Source organism: Melozone crissalis, unplaced genomic scaffold (genome assembly GCF_028551555.1).
Source record: "Melozone crissalis strain CALT ecotype California unplaced genomic scaffold, PUWL_Pcris_2 ptg000062l_1, whole genome shotgun sequence".
In the NCBI taxonomy this organism is placed as follows: domain Eukaryota; kingdom Metazoa; phylum Chordata; class Aves; order Passeriformes; family Passerellidae; genus Melozone; species Melozone crissalis.
This window is the reverse complement of record NW_026535840.1, coordinates 5,652,013-5,669,672: the sequence shown is the minus strand read 5'-3', so window position 1 is coordinate 5,669,672 and position 17,660 is coordinate 5,652,013. Positions and strand designations below refer to the sequence as shown.

Below are 17,660 nucleotides of genomic sequence, written 5' to 3'. Positions count from 1 at the left end.
TTCAATCCAATTTAGAGCAATGGGCTCTTCATCTTACATAGATGATGTTATTCAGCAGCATAAATTAAAAAAAAACAAATTTAAAAATTGCTTTTTTTCTTTCAGCATTTCATTAGAATAGGAGGGCAAGATGTAATTCATGGCACATATTCCCTCCTAAGATTTTAGCTCTGCAAAGGAAAGCTCATGCAGCAGTTCCTCTGTGAAAATGGGAATATTTTTGAGTATTCTAAACAAAATATTAGCTAGTCACGATGTTTCTTCACTAAAGGAAGAAAGAAGACTTGAACTGTTGCTAATGTGTGCTTTGGGTATAACCACAACAATTTCTGATTATAAATAAGGCACGGGGCCTTTTTATGTTGTACAAACATGCTGCATTATTGTAGTTTTAGTCTGTAGTTTTCCCAAGCTGTATTGTTTCTGAGCTCTAGATGTCTTGCAGCATTGCTTCAATTTTTCCCCTAATTTTACTTGTGAGCCTTTCAGGCTGCAGCTCTGAGGCTGAAATTCCTGTAATTACTCCTGGAACATGGATAATTCTGACACTTACATGTTTTATCCTCAGCCTTGCTTAAAACCTTTGGGGTGGTTCTTTTTAGGAGGTTTTTTTCCAGGAGATTGTGAGCTCAGGAAGTCTCACCAGCTGGACCTGGTTTGCTCCACAGGACCGAGCCCAGAACCTGAACGAGCGGAGGACGAGCACGACCACCCTGACCGTGGATGTGCTGGATGGGGACGATTTGGGGCCAATGTTCCTGCCCTGTGTGCTGGTGAACAACACCCGGGACTGCAGGCCCCTCACCTACCAAGCCAGCCTGCCAGAGCTCACAGACCCTGTAAGTCCTCTGGGATCTTTCCAGATTTTATCTGTTTTGCCTGACATCTTCTCCTGTGAGTTAGAAGGTGCTTGACACTGTGTTCTGTGTCCCAAACCAAGAGGAAGCCAAGGTGAGATGCCTGTGAGGATGATGGTGAAATTCCAGCTTGGATCCAGTGCCAAACTGCCCATTGGCTGCAAGGGCTGAATCTTAGAAAAATTGGGTACATTTTGGAATTGCTATTCCTGATCTGTCCGTGTTTTGCTCTCAAATTATCCCCAAGAAACACTTTTGGGAGGGGACTTGATGTTGCTCCCATTGAAGGTTGTTATAAACCGTAGGAGAAAGATTTTTGGGAAGAGGAAGCATTAGCCACTGACCCCTGAAAGGAGTTTTGTTGCAATTAATAGGTTCTGATCCAGAGGCAGTGATGATCAATGGGGGTTTATCCCATGTAGGCCCTTGTGCTAAGTCTCTCAGTTAATCCATCCATGGGGTCAGGTAAAGGTGAGTATAAGGCTCATTTCACACTCCATGCACACATGAATCCCAAAATGAGGTGATAACTTTTTCATTTCTTCTTGCAACTTGGTGCCAAGTGCCATTCCTTACAGCAGAGCTGCTGCTTGGAGATCTGCACCTCTGGTGGGAGGAACAGAAACAGGGATTGCTGAACTAATATTGATATGTGACCTTTGACTCATTTAAGAATAAAAAAAGGCAGAACCAATTGAATCACCCACCAGGTATTGCTCCACCTGATTAACTATGAGATTAAGATGGCATTAAAATAACGTTAAGCTTTGGCATTAAGGTTTTTAACTTTGGTTTGTGGTCACAGCACACACTCTGTGTCCTGCTACCTCCAGCCAAGGGCAGGTTGAGGTTGGAAGTTGTCTTGGCTTGAAATGGTTTGCCAAGGAAGGCAGGAGCTCCCCCTGAAATGGAAAATGTAAACCACTCCCTCCGAATTATTATAATTTTGAAATTAAGGGGTTCTCAGGCAAAGATATGAGAATCTAATTAACAGTTCTTTAATAGGAAAATTAAAAATACAAATGCAATAGTACAAACAAAAAAAACCCCAACACTGCTAGAGTCAGACCATGCCCTGCCCCCTGTGTGTCAGGGGGGTGCCCCAGCCCCATCCCATGGGGGCTCAGCCCTCCTGCAGTGCCAGCTGTGGCTCTGCTGCAGCAGGGATCCTGCACAAGGGGGGAGTTTTCCTCTGCAGCTCCAGGGCTGCTGCAGATGGGCCTGGGCTCCCTCTGGCCATGCAGGGCAGCAGAAAGCTGCTCCTCTGGCAATGCAGGGGGCAAAGGCTGCTGTGGGGTCCCAAAGCTCAGATTGGATCCAGGTAGGAATGCTTGGCTCCTCCCCTGGGCAGAGCATCTCCCCATGGGATGGTGGGATTGGATCAGCCATGCAGGGACACTCACTGGCCATGGACAGGAGATAATTAATAATTAATGGCCCATGAACAGAAGAGATTTCCTGGAGGGAGGGTTGGTTGTGGAAGAGATAAAGAAAACTGCCCAATGAACAGAAGATAACTGCCCCACCTCTAACAGATGGCAATAGAATCCACACCTCCCTTTCCAACCTAAGCCAGAAGTGTGGAGATTCCTGCTCTTCCCTGCCTTATCTGCCTTCCTCTCCTGTGCCTCGCACTCTTTTCCCATCCCACACATTTTGGTGTCTTGCTTGGTGTGGCCTCAGGACTCCTGCTGCAATTATCCTTGGGATGGGTCAGGGGATGGGAGACATGATCCCTGTTTAACCTTGGAGCATTGATTTCCAAGTCTTCCCCACACACACTCTTCTCCACCTTGGTGTACTTAAAAACTCTTTGTAGCTGTGTTGTGCTTGGGACTTGGAGAAGAACTGCCTTGACTTTAAATTCTGCTTTAATTTGCTTTGGGCTTGGTGGCATTTTGAGGAAAGGGGCAGCTCCCTGTCCAGCTGAGTGTGGGTGGGATCTTCTCAGGGTAAGCACCCAGACTGTGCAGGATGAGGGATGTGACCCCATTTGACCTGCACAGATCTGTTATAATCACCACTGTGAGAGAAATGAGGCAGGAATTACAAATAACTGGTGTTCCTATGGGCTTTTATCTGCTTATCTGAAGGTATAACATACACCAGGCAGGTTTTGTGGTGCTGCCTCTCAGTCGGAGGATTCCAGCTCCAGCTCTGCTCCTGCCCTTGTCCAGGCACGTTCCCCACCGGAAGACAAAGCACTTTCTGCCAGGGAGAGAGGCTGGGCCAGGAACAATCTGACCTGGGATTTAGGTACTGAGCTGAAAACTCATTTATTCAAACTTCCTGAGCTGCAGCGTGCTCAGGGCCAGCTGCTTTTGTTTGTTTTTTAGCTTTTCTTGTTTGTTTTTTAGCTTTTCTTGTGTCAAACTGCCCCTGATCTATGAAATGAGCCCTGGGTTCTGTTGATGAACCATGAACTCTTCGCTGTTTATCTTTTTGCAGCACTTTTTATAAACCTGAGTGGAAGAAGTTATACCTTGAACCTCAAATATTTACTTGGCTTTTAAGAGATAATTCCTTTAGAAGATATGAATGATACCTGGATTCAGCTAGGAAATATTTATATTGCGTTTACCCTTTACATTTTTATGTATTATATTTATTCTTTACTAAGCTACTCCACAGCTACCATCACCCTACTCCCAAGGCTAAAGGACTATTTTTAGTTAAACATCACCTTTTTAAAATTATTTTTAATTTGCTTTTTAATTTTTCAATGAAGATGAGAAGGAATATTAATGAATGAGGAACAAAGTTGAAGTATGAATTATTCAGAGGCAGTAGCTGGAAAGAGAAGTCCTGCTTTGCTGGGCAAGATGTCCACTCAGCTGACGCCTAAAATAAAGCATTTAATGTCACTGGTAAGAGTAATATTTTGGTCCAGTATAGTTGGAATCTACCCATGAATTTACTGAGGTAAAAGTTGTGGATTAATTACTTGTTGCTAGCTGAATTTCAATTTCCAAGAAAACCTGTGTTGGTTGTTGATTAGGTTTGGGGATTTTTGTTGTTGTTTTTACATTGCTTTATATCATATTTTAGTGTTTCTGTGTCTGATCAGCTCTGGTAATTAATTTTTCCCCCTCTTGTGTCAGGAAGACTTGAATAAGTTAGCATTTATTATCAGATGTGTGCGTCATCACATGGAGTTAAAAAGTACAACCTCATGAATATCTCATAACATGGGCAAGATAATTTCTCCTCCTTTTTTTCCCCCTTCGGTCCATTCCTGTCACACTCACATTGTGAAGGTTTCCTCCACTTCTACACTCTGTATTTTCCATCACCATGCAAAGAAGAAAAGCCTGTTAGGCAGCAAAATACAGATTAGATTTATTTAATTAATTACTGGGCCAGATTTGCAACCATGGGATTTTTTTGGGGTTCCATGGGGTTATTTTGGGGTTCCATGGAGTTATTATGGGGTTCCATGGGGTAATTTTGGGGTTCCATGGAGTTATTATGGGGTTCCATTGGGTAATTATGGGGTTCCATGGTGTTATTTTGGGGTTCCATGGAGTTATTATGGGGTTCCATGGGGTAATTATGGGGTTCCATGTGGTTATTATGAAGTTCCATTGGGTAATTATGGGATTCCATAGGGTTAATAGGGGGTTCCATGGGGTTATTTTGGGGTTCCATGGGGTAATTATGGGGTTCCATGGGGTTATTTTGGGGTTCCATGGGGTAATTATGGAGTTCCATGGAATCATTATGGGGTTCCATTGGGTAATTATGGGGTTCCATGGGGTTATTTTGGGGTTCCATTGGGTAATTATGAGCCCCCATGGGCACTAAGACACTCCATGACACCAAAGATTTTGTGCTCAATCCAGATTGGACCTCTCTCTTCTACAAGTTCCTTGTTCTTGCACCTCTGATGGATCCTCCTGCATGGAAAGGGTTTAGGTTTGTACTGATTATGCTCAGAATCCTCAGGAATTTTGTCTGAAGGGACCTCACAGCGTTTGTGGGGCTTAGGTGACCTCATGGAGCTGAGCCTGAGCAGAGCATGGAGAGGTGAAAGGCTAAAAGATAATAAATAAAACCTTCTCGAACAACAGTGAAGTTGAGAGAGGTGGAATAAGACATTGGAGAGCAGGAGGTCACTGGCAGTCTTTATTAGTGAAAAAGACCTCTTCAGTTCCATCAGTTTGGATTCAGGAGGAGAAATCTACATTTTTCTGAAGAGGTGGTGTAATCCCACTGAATGATCTGGGATTGGGAGCACAGGACTCTTCCAGAGGGTGTTAATCAGCTCTGGACAAATCAATTTTATGCTGATTATTGGCAATTAATTAGCACTGTACAGGATGTGCTAATTAATTACCAGTAATCAGCATGAAATTGGACTTGAATTGGTTTTGGACTTGATGACCTCAAAGGTCTTCTCCAGCCTAGTTAATTCTGTGATTAATTCTGGTTTTGGGTACCTCTGGGCTTGAGGATGACAAACACCTGACAATTCCTTCCAACTGAATTCCCTTGCATTTTGTTCCTTTGGCCCTGCAAATCCCAATTCCTCCCAAACCCAAAACCTCCTGGAATTTTCTCCCAGAGACACCTTAATATAAAATTTAGAGCAGCAGCAGCACAAGTGAAAATTCTGGAAACAGCATCTCCCCATATTGGTTATACTAATCAAAGAGAAAAGTTCATCAAAATGTTCTGGATTTCCTCCAGTGGTCATTAAATTAATTAATTAATTTTTACCTTATTTTGCTGTGGGAGGTGCTGTCAAAAGACATTTGATCCAGGGATCTGCCATGGAATGAACACCAAGTAACCGCTCCTGAAGTGGGAGAGATTTGCTGGTTCACCTGGAACTCCCATGCAGCTGCCAAGGAAGATTTTTGGGGCACTGAAAGGCACAGCCCTCAGATTTTGGGCTGAGTTGAAGTGGCTGTGTTCACAGTTGATTTGGGGAGTTGTTGGTCTCTGGAGCAGTTCAATCTCAATCTGCCTTTATTTTCTTTGCCTTATTTGTACCAAGATTTGGCTTTTTAAAGCCAAACATGATAGAAGAGCTTTGCCAGGCTTTGACCTGTTGAGATTTACGAGCTGCATTTGTGTTCAGTGGCATCAAGCCTCAGGAAATTATTTGGGATTTGATTTGTTTCTAATTATTCCTTTCCCAGCTGAACAGGCTCTGTCCAGTTTTGGGAGTGCTGCTAAATGCTTTGTAGGGGGTGGAATTTACACTTCCTGCTGGAATTAGCCCATGACTGACTGCAGTTGTGTCTGCTGGCAAAACGAAACGTTCAAAGTCTGCCTTCCAGAGAAAACAGAGTTTTCATCATTAGGAGAATTGTTTCTCTTTATACAAATCATTTTGGGCAAGAAAAAAGTGATTTTATATTTTGAATAGGCAGCATCCAGCCCTGCTGTTAATAGACCAAAATCTTTGGTGCAAGATAATTATTGCTGGGTTGAGATGAATGGGAGTTCCTGGGTACTTTAATTCCAAAAATTATTTGATGGACAGGGCGTTGGTGTCACTTCAGGAAATAACCAGAGAAATATTTTAAAAACCATTGTGTCTCAACATTCTTGTTCTTAATTGGACAAGAACTTCATGACTGAGGCTCTGAACAGTCCCTCTGCCACTGAAAGATGAGCAAATTGTCCCATTTTTGCAGGGATTAATTTTTTCAGTAGCAATTTTGGTGAATGCTGCGACTCAGACGAGTGGAGGGGAAGTGCAGATTGACTTCCCTGACACCTCTGCAGTGCTTTTTGTGGAAGAAGGCAGAGTTGTGGCCAAGCTTCTTGCCATTGGAGGCAGATAGCAATTTTTCTAATTAAATTTCAGCAGAGATGCAAGATGAACAGATAGGTGATTATGAAGTGCTTTGCAAGGGGTAAAGCAAGGCAAAAACAATGATAAAATCCTCTGGTGGCTGCAGCCACCCTGTTTATTCTAGGCGAACCTTTCATTTGTGTTGCTGAAATGGTTTTTGAGGTATTAAAAAGTCTTTTTTCTTAGCTTTGCAACTGAAGAAGTTGAGATTTTTTTGTTTTGATTTTCAAGGTTATTTTTTTTTTTTATTAAATACATTTTTTTTTACTTGCTGAGGTTTGTTTAGCAGTTTGGGTTGAGGAACATTGGTCGCCTTCGGGGCAGTGTTATTTTTTTATACTAAAAACTATCTGTACTTTATTCACAATAATTTTTTAATACTTTTCACTTATGTTAGACAGTCTGTCTCTACTTTAAACTAATTTAGAAGTGTTACTATTAAGCAGAAGATGGAGACAAAGAAGAAGAAAGAAAGAACATGCTTAGATTCTTTCATCTTGCTTCTGGAACTTCTATTTTAAATCTTTAAAATTTTACTTTTTCACTTTGTGATCAAATCACTAGCAGTTTACTTAAACTTTTGTGGCTTTTAAATCTTTACACACAGTGGGTAAATTTTTTTTATGGGTTAAGATGGAAAGCACAGGTGTTTTTGACTTTGTGTTAAGGTCTTTGAGCTTTCTGCTAGGGTCTTGAGTCTTAGAGGAATATCTTGGGTTCTGACAATTTGCATTTTCCCCCTATTTTCATTCTAATTGCAGCCCTACAGAGATTACCAGATTGACGTGAACTTCAAGGTAATGGATCAAGTTCACAATATTGGAGGTTTTTAACCTGGTTTGGTGATTTTGAGTGAATCACTCAGCAAAGTCATAATGGACAGCTTTGACAAGCTATTGATTATCTGCTAGTACCTGATAGGGAGCTATAAAAGGTGTTTTGAAGTCTGCTGATGTGATTTTCCCTTTTCTTCCCCTTTTTAGGATTGCTTGTCTGTCCCCCACATGCCATCCCTTGATAGCTAGGGTCTTTTTTTTTTAAGGAAAATGTCACTGAAAAGTAGCGAAGCATGAAAAGGTTAAATTCACAAAGATGTGATGCTACAGATAATTAAATTTTATGTATTTGGGAGGATAGAAGGATGGCTAATTAAAAAGAATTGTCACTAAAATTGTCAGGAACTTTAATATGTGAATGCATAAACCTGAGAATAATCTCCCTTAGCAGCCAGGCAAGTTCTTCCCTTTGCTGGTGTATTGATCAGGCAGGACAGTCCCTGTTAATCTAAGATTAACCTGTATCTTTAAATATAGATATTTTTCAGATAGAGAAGTTCATTTGCCTGGTTTGCCCCTCAAAATCAAACAAAACCATGATTTTAATTTCTAAAACATAATGATTGTCCTAAGAACCAGATGTTTCCAACAACAGTGTGGTTGAGAAAATTATAACAAGGCTCCAGAATAAGGGAATAAAGTTTGAAAGACACTGTACTTCAGGGGATTTTAACCCAGTTGTGGTTCAGAAGTTGAGTTGCTGTCTGTGGGTAAAAAAAAAAATATATATATATATATATATATATATATATATATATATATATAGTTCTAATCCTTAAAAGTGGAGGTTTTAAGGGGAAAAGGATCAAGCTTGCCTAGAAAGTGAGAAGATTTTGGTCAAAGAAATGAAACAGGGAAAGAAAAATGTCCCTGCAGATCATCTTTAAAGCTGGTTTTGGGTTGAGAGAAGCATATTTTGGGTATTTCTGGGGCTGGGTTGTGGGACACAGAGGCCATGGGTGGCACAGGAGCAGCTCTGGGAGCTCTGCAGAGGCTCAGGCTGGGATGGAGATTTGGCTGCTGCTGAAAACGGGGGCATTTTCTAGCTATTCATCAAGCTGTAAAGTTAAATTTTAAATCTGATTTGTTATCAAGGCAGGAATAAACTGGTAAAAATTACTGATTTTATAATTTAAAATTAAGGAATTTGTTTTGATAATAAAATCTGGGAATGTTTCATCAATTGCCTGGTATTTCTCATCATGGTAAGGAACTTAGAGGTGAGAAAATGCTCAGTTTTTCTGGCTTTTCCAGGAGCTCAGAAGGAAAAGGGTCCTTAGCTTGTTTGGAAGGAGTTTCAGTTGTTCTGAAATGAGAAGGAATTTCCTTTAGGAAGGAAGAGGAGCTGCTTTGATTCCACTTTGGTCACAGCCACAGCAATCCAACCCATCCTAGGATGGTGAGGGATCTCCAGGGCTTTGGTGTGGGCAGCTGGGCAGGCTCAGGAGCACAAACCAGCTTTTTGTGCGGGCTAAAAATCCAATTAATGAATTAATCAACACCCCAGTGTAGATTGAGGAGCTCCTGTAAGATTCAATTCTGTTTTCTCTCCCATAGATCTGTGTTTGTTACAGCACCAAGAGGAGCTGCTGTCACAGAGGAAACATATGTAGCAATTTATTTGATCCTTAAATGTCACTTGGAAGCATTTGAGGGCTTTAAATGTTGACATTTAAACAAAATATTCTTGCAGTGATGCTTTATTAGCCAACTTCACTCCAGAAAAAATTCCCCTCTCTGTCACATCCCTGGGCCTTGCAGAGAGAATTATTTCAGTGCCTGGGTTGTCCCATTGAGCTGCAGCTGATCATTAGGGGTCAGGAGGAATTATTTCTCTTTTCAGCTTGTTGTCACAATTCAGAGGGTGCAGATTAATTCCTCAATTAATCAAACATGGGCTGCAAAACCTTAATTGGTGAATATTTGTGGGTACACATTAAAATGAAGTTACCCTAGGAAATGAAATGAAAGGAAAATCCCCCTTCCCAGGACAGTCATGTTTGCTCTCCTCCATGCTGTTGATAATTGTTTTGTGGAAAACATTCCTTGAATCCTAAAGGTCTTTCCTGTGGAGAACATGGAAATTCCTGGTGAGTGGAACTTCCTCTCCTGAGAGGAGAAAATGGGATTCATCTCTATTTGGCTCTGGATCCATACCCTGGGCAGCACAGCAGTGCTGGGGATGCAGGGGTGTGCTTGGTAAATAATTCCTGCTTTTTGTCCTGAGATTGCAAAAGAAAAGCATTTAATAAAATGCTAAATTTCCCTGTTACACCCTAAAAAGATGTGAGGATGAGCTTAAGGATGAAGGATGTGAGCATTACAGTTAAAGTGTGTACACACACACATGAAAATTTGCACAGATTTATTGAAAATACATCCAAAATTTAGCTGGCAAAACCCATTTTTTCCTATAACCTTCAATCTAAAAGTGCCACTTTTTAACATTACATTAAAATTAGTGTAATAAAATAGGTTTAATAATGATGAGGCAGAATTTGTAGCTGGCTCTGGCCACAACATTTCTCCCTAAAATTCTTTTCTGATAGGGTGGCAAGCTTTAATTAGGAGAGGACAGTGGTGGATACAGCTGGAATTAAGTAGTGAGATTCCCACTCCTGGAGTGGAGAAGTGCTTGTTGAGTACCCAAAAGAGAGGAAAATCAGTACAAAAAGAGAGTCAGCCAAGAGACAAAGGGCCTGGGTGAAATACTGACCTGTTCATGTTGATATTTCTCTTTATTATTTTTTTTTAAATTTCAAATTAATTACTCTCTGGGGTTTTTTTGTCTAGTTCCATACAACTGAAATTAAGATACCACCATTGGTACCAGTTATCTTTTCCCACCAAATCTTTCTCCTCTTTTATCATTTGCTTGTAACTTCTTGTGCCTTTTGTGATGTATTATTGTGTGGCTGATTTTTCTAAAGGCATAGAGAAGCCATCAGCCTGTTGTCTTTAGAAAAAGAAATATAAATATCAATATCTATCTATTTATATCTCTCTATATGTTTTTTATATATACATATATTTATAGATATAGATATTTGTAGATATATGATAGAGAGAACTATCCCTCTGTGAGAAATAGCATTTATAAGGAAAGAAAATTGGGCTAATATAAAATTTTTTTAATTGCAAAGAAATTACTCTTAGAAATTAAAATAACAATAATCTGGAAGTCATTATGGTGGTGCTACATGTTTGTTGAATATTTTCTGATTTTTGGGGAGATGTAGGTGACTGTCTTAGCTTTCACAGTTTGCTCCCCTGCACAGAAATCAGGATAATAAGAAACCCGCATCAAGAGTTTGAGGGATAATCAAGGAAATAGACTTCATAGTTGTATGGGAAAAAAACCAAATGTCAAAAAAGAAATGTTTATTGTTCTTTACTGCCAGTCATCACCTTGGAAGGAGGAGAAGCTCTGGCCTGAATTGTGGTTGTGCTGAGGCAGGAAGCTCATTGCATAATGCATTTCATTTAGTCCCCTGCTGGGGACACTTCTTATCAAGCATGTCAGATACAGAAAAAGCAATTTAGTAAGCACTGTGATCAGATCCTGATGAAATTCAATTCTTTTTTGGCTCTGCTGTTCCTGGGAGACATCATTGATAAAAATAGTCTCTGTTTTCCTCTGCGCTCGGGTTCATTATGCTCTCTTGTTGCTCCTTCAAAATGTTGGGTTTTTTTTCCTCTCAAAGGTTGGGGTGTTTTTTTACAAATGAATGGAAGGAATTGTGTTCTCTGACAGCTTACTCTGTTAACAACCCAAGCTGCCAGGATATTTGAATTTTACAGTATTCATTTCAAGAAATTGCATAAACATGGGGCACGACAGAAACCCAGGGCGGCAGCAGCCATGGGTTGTATTGAGCAGCTAAATCAGGTGCTAAAAGCTGTTTGATAATTTAGTGCTGAGTTTAGAAAGAAGGTGAATTGAACAATTAATCCTGTGTCTTAATTTTTCCCATTGGTCAATAAAACACTTTTTTACCCCCAGAGAAGACAGGAGAGGCCAGGTCACCATCAGCATAAATTACCCACTGTGGCTTTTTAGCTCTGGCTCTGGGAATGAAGGGGAACTTCTGGAAAATAAATAAAGAGAAAAGTTAGTTTAGTTTTAAATTTGCAGATCAGTTCTGGGGCCCAACACAGGAAGGACCTGGAGCTGCTGGAGAGTTCAGAGGAGGCACCAGCATGGGCAGAGGGATGGAGCAGCTCTGCTGGGAGGAAAGGCTGGCACAGCTGGGGGTGCTCACCTGGACAGGAGAAGCTCTGGGGTGACCAAACTGTGGCCTTGCAGGGCCTGAAGGGGCTGGCAAGAAAGATGGAGAGAGACTTTTGCAAGGGATGGAGGGACAGGACTCAGGGGAATGGCTTCCCAGTGCCAGAGGGAGGTTTAGATTGGATGTTGCAGTGTGTCTTAAGCTTCCGGGTCCCTTTCCCAGGTGTGCCTATATGCCTCTCCCTTCCCCCTCGCCCCCTTGCTTAGTGTGTCCTGTCAATCAGGCTTAACATTCCAGCAAGGCATCGTGTGATTGGTCAAGTTCAAAAGATGCCCCTATGCCCAGGGGTCATTGGCCTGTCTAGGTGTCATCCCCCCCTGAGACCCCGCCCCTCTCACCTGGTTGGTGCTTACTGTCCCCTCCCCTCCCCCTGCCCCGGGAGCTTAAAAAGGTGATCAGGCCATGCAGTCATTATTCTGTTGGAGCAGTTGCCCACGTTCAGACCTCTGTAACCTTGGAATAAACCTCTGGACATTAAACCCCCCAGCAGAATCTATCTCCTTTTTCTCTTCACCATCGCCTGAAGCTTTCATCCTGAGGTAAACGGCTTTCCGGACAAGCCTGGACTTGCTCAGTGCCCAGCTGCAATCTCCAGCAGCCAAGGTATCTCTGGGGTGATTACACCACAGTTGCTGCCTTTGGCCCAGCAGCGAGGGTCAGACTGGCCCAGGCACCATCTAACTGATAATATTGGGATTCATATTCCAATAATTGGATATTAGGAGAACTTTCCTCCCTGGCAGGGTGGGCAGGCCCTGGCACAGCTTTGCCCAGAGAAGCTGTGGCTGCCCCATCATTTCCCTGGAGGGATTATAAAAAAGGTGTGCATGTGGCCCTTGAGGATGTGGATTAATTGTGATGGATTGATGGTTGGACTGGATGATCTAAAGCTCTTTTTCAACCTTACTGATTCTGTAATTCTAAAAAGTATAAATGGGGTGAATCAGCTCTAAATCTCTGGGGTTTTGCTAAGGTCTTGAGTCTTCTAGGTAGTTAGAGGAATGTCTTGGGTTCTGACAATTTGCATTTCCCCCCTCTTTTCACTCTAATTGCAGCCCTACAGAGGGCACCAGATTGTTGAGGACTTCAAGGTAATGAATCAAGTTCACAAAATTGGGCTGTTTTTTAACCTGGTTTGGTGATTTTAAATTAATCACTCAGCAAAGTCAAAATGCACAGCTTTGATAAGCTATTGATTATCTGCTAGTAACTGATAGGGAGCTATAAAAGGTGTTTTTTAAAAGGGGTTTAGCAATGTAGATTTGGTTTCCTCAAGCTGTTGTGCCCTTTCTTGGGAAGTGTTTCCAGGCCCAGAATTTTTGCTAAGTAAACCTCTTTTTATCTCCTGTGACAACTTGATCTAACAATTTTCTACAGAGAATTTATTCTCTTTCAGCTTCAGAGTGTGTTTTAAATCCATGCTTGGGGTTTGCTTCCAAATTCTCCAAAGCATTCAGGTGAGGTTTTGTCCCACAGTTTGGGTTCCTGTGTTGTGGCAATGTGAGGGGTCAGAAGATCCCATTCCCCCTGGATTCCTGTACATCTGTGTGTCACATCAGCCTTCAGAGAGCAGCACAGGAATTCCTGCAGGCTCCTGATGTGAGACTCTGATCAAAGGCAGGAACTTGTAGCTGCCAGTGGGAAGGCAAGAAAAGAGGGAGAACGGTGAGACCCTACAAATGGGAGATTTGATGTGACATGGTTTGACTAACAATGAGGTTTTGGTGGCACCTCCTACATTTGTAGCACGATTCCTGCTTTTTGGATTGACTTCTTTTGTGGTTGGATAGCTCCACTGAAACGTTGCCCACGTTTTGCTGACATGCAAGTGCTCTGTGATGGATTTCTGCTCATTAGTGTTTTGTCACAGCCCTTGTTGTGCTGGCAGAGCAGCTGAGGCAGCAGCAAGGAGTGATGTTGGAATGGTTCTGCAGCTCTCCCTGCTGTTTTAGTGCTGAGTGTTGGCAAAGTCACAGACAGTTCTGCACAGCATGGAGAGAACTCAGCTCATTTCCCACTTACAGCTCGTATCCCAACCTCAGGAAAGCACAAGGAGAACCTGTGTCACCATAATGATTTATCAATTCTTCAAGGACTTTGTTGGTTTAATAGTGCAAGGCTCCCTGGGAAGGGGTTCTGGATGGCACCAGGGGCAACGTGTGTTGCTTTAGTGACATTTTCCATCTGGAGGAAAGCTCCTCAGCCTTGTTTTCCAGAGGGATGAGAGTTCAGCAGCAAATTCCTCAGCTGAGCTGTGAGAATGATGCAGGGGGAAGGTCCTGAGACTTCACCTGAAGTGCACTGGCCACAGTTAGAGCTGCCTGCAAAAATAATAATTTTCAGGTTGTCAAATATTGCTGTGAGATGTCCAGTGGGGGCTGATTGTGCTAATACATAATCCCAGGGTCGCTTAGGCTGAAATCCCAGGTGGCCCCACTCCAGGAGCTCCAGGTCCCTCTGGTTTAGGTTTCTGACCACCCTCGTGCCTTAACAAAGCAGTTTTCAGTGGGACTTGTGGGTAGAAAATGTCTTGCTATGTTTGGCTCAATAATAAATTGACAGTGAAGTTTTTTGTGCTTTCTCTCAGTGGATTTCTTGAGCTCACCTTGGTGAATCCCAACAAAACGTTGGGAACTCTTGCTTTCCATGCAGTTTTATCCTTTGCAGTATTTTCCACCTGTGTGGTGTCCCTGGCCCATGAGCCCCAGGGATATCTCTGGTGGGAGCTCAAGTGGTTGTGAATCATCAGTGCAGCATCACCAGAGTGAAACCTGGAGCTGGTTCATGGTCTGGTGTCTTCAGCTGTGCAGAAAACACCTCTCAGGAATGTATTATCTGCTCAGGAAAGAACCTTCCTAGCTGAGGAATGTTGGCTTCAACTGGTTTTCAGTTTTGTAGAATGCAATGATTTTTATGGTAATAAGCAAAAACCCCCCAAAATACACAACAAACCCCCCCAAAATACATCACAAACCTCCCCACAAGTGGAAAAAGCAGCTCTGAGTAGAAAATTGTGTAATTCCAACTCCCAAAATGTGCCATTTCCTCTCTTCTCCTTCTCATTGTGCCCAAAGGAAGTTTTCCCTAAGTATCTATGGTTGGCAAATTCAGCTTTACATCTCAGGTAGATGGAAGAAATAGAAAATCTGAGTTTTTAAATCCTTGTTATCAGCTGTGTAACAATTATTGTTGTACCTTGACTTTAAAAAGAATTCTACACTGTCCACATCATCCTATTGGAAGCCTGGCATTCCTAGACATCTTAAAATCATAATAATAAAAAAGTATGAATATTAAAAAATATATTACTTTTATTTTAAATTCATGTTGATTTTGGGGTGTTTTTTCTTTTGTTCTTGAAAGCTCCAAATGCATATTCTGCATCTCAGTTTTAAATTCCTTCATAATCATTCCCTGGGATCATGGGATGGTGAAATCAATACATAGCCAGGTGCCCAAAAATCCTGTGTGGATTTTTGAATGCAAATGCACCCCTGAATTATTAAGCACCATTTAAATACATTAATTAAAAATACCTTTTATTTATCTTTTAATAAAAATATCTTTTATCTTTATTTTATTCACAATGCTCAGTAGGAGCCTAAAACCCCCTGGCACAAATGGGACTCTTAAATTTGCCTTGTTCCTTCCATAACATCTCTGAAGGCCATGGATTTTTGCAGGTCTTGCTGGATATTCCACATGGAGAAGGTGCTGCTGTCCTTCCATGGTGAACACAAAAATAAGGAGAGGAAAATGAGGTTTTTGCTGCTACCTTATTCTCTCTGAGCTTTTTTTTTAAGTATTTTTCTGCCTTGATCATCTCGTGGCCCTGCAGACTCCCTGGCAGGCTCCCCATCACTGCTCTGTTTGAAGGAGGATTTTTAAAAAATTTATTAATATTTGTGCTAAAAGTTGCAAGGTGGAATTGGGGTTCTGCTTTTTGGCCTACCCAGTTCTGCTGTACTGAACACCTGGAAGTCAATTAATCACCCCACCAATAACTGAGGGAGATTTTCCCTAATGAGGAAAATAAACGACTGCATGTTCCACCCTCAGATGGGCAAGATCTGTTTGTTTTTTAATCACCTGCCAGAGTTTGGGCAGCTTTTCATGTTCCCCATGGCAGAGGTTGGGATTTGAAGGCCAGCTGTTTATTCTGAGTGATCTCCCTGCCCTGCTGTGGCTCCTTGCTGACTTTCCTGGCACTTTTTCCATCCTTTCCCTGCCAAACCCCCTGGTGCTCTTGCTTTGCCTCCAGTTGGCACCCATGGGCACCTCAGACACTTCACTCCTTCATTAATCTGTCCTCCCTTCCTTTTAATGAGCTTCCATCTCCTCATGAAGCTCCTGAGAAGGAGCCTGGTAGGGGATTTTTCAGCCTCTTTCAGGGATGTTGGATGCCTGTGGAAGACACCTACTTTGACTCCTCATTTTTAAAACAATTATTTCTGATTTAAAGCATATACACAATTTCTTAAGCTCCCTATGTGTGCTTTGATTAATTTCTTAATGTGCTATTATCCATTTATTAATGTAATGGCTGCTTTATTGCTTTATTGATGTTTTTGTAGTTCGAATTTCTAAATTTGAGTGAAAAAGATGCTGCATTGTCTGTGGATTATTAAAGCAATATGAAACCACCTTGAGTTTTGCATCAAGGCACATCAGCCAATTTAATTCAAAACAGCTTTAAATTATTAAAGTTGGAGCTGTTCAGCCTAGAGAAGAGAAAGTTGTGGGGAGACCCCACAGTCACATCCAGGGTCTGAAGGGATCCAGGGAAGCTGGAGAGGGACCCTGCAGCAGGAACTGCAGTGACAGGACAAGGGGGAATGGGTTCAGACTGACAGGGGGGAGATTTAGATGGGTTTGGATTGGAAGGGAACTTGAAGCCCATCCAGTGCCACCCCCTGTGCCATGGGCAGGGACACCTTCCACTGTCCCAGGCCGCTCCAAGCCCCATCCAACCTGGCCTTGGGCACTGCCAGGGATCCAGGGGCAGCCACCGCTGCTCTGGGCATTAATGGTGAATTTAAACCCAGACTAACAGATGGGATTGGTTTTGTTGTGGATTTTTGTGGATTGGTTTCATGTTTCTAACTCAAACGTGGAGTTTTCTGAGAGGGCTCCAACTGATCAGTGAATTTAAAAATAGCATTTTAGTCTTGGTCAGTTTTCTGCATAATCTTCTCTCTTCCCATGCAACTTCTATGCCATCCTAAAGCCATTTAAAAATTTAAGCAGATGTCAAATATATCTTCTTCTCTCTTTCTTTCTGCCTATTTTGAGCTTGTCTCCCTCATTATACTTTTAAGAGTTTAATTTTTCAGAGAATCCTAAATGGAATTGTGTGGTGACAAAGGACCTGGCTAGTGGGACAGGGACAACAGCCATGAGCAGGAGTGGAGTGAGGACTCCCAGTCCCAATTTGGGAGGCCAAGAGCATCCACCCTCACTTTTTAATGTGCCTATCCCTGACATGTCTGTATCTTAAATTACTCTGGTGTGGAAAAGGCTGGAAGAGCCTCTGGATTTGAGAAACCTGCTGGAAATGTCTGGGGGACACACCTTGGGGTATGGTGGCAATGACCATGGGACTGCCCACAAGGATCAATAAATTGCTTTTCCTCCACCCCTGGCACCTTCTCCCCCTTCCAGCTCATCCCTTTTCCCTGAAAGATTCCCCTCAGCAATGCCAAAGCTCTCCCAGCTCCCTTCCAGCTCACAGCAGGATGATTTCTGACAGCTCTGCCAAAACTTGGCCGAGCGTGGGCTTGTCTCATTCCTATTCCCATGCTAAATTTCAAGTCTCCTCTTGCAGAACACAGAGCTTTGCAAAGGAAAGGCTGCCAGGATCAGTTGTATGTGG

The 17,660-nt window shown here is 42.2% G+C and overlaps 1 protein-coding gene across 1 annotated transcript in view; it reads left to right on the top strand.

Annotated features, from left to right (window-relative positions):
* Positions 1–17,660, top strand: part of PCDH15 (protocadherin related 15) — a 644,997-nt gene that overhangs the window by 447,568 nt on the left and 179,769 nt on the right. Inside the window, exon 11 of the mRNA XM_054288317.1 lies at positions 669–839. Within this exon, the coding sequence (XP_054144292.1) occupies positions 669–839 (171 nt within the window). The remainder of the gene's footprint in view (positions 1–668; positions 840–17,660) is intronic.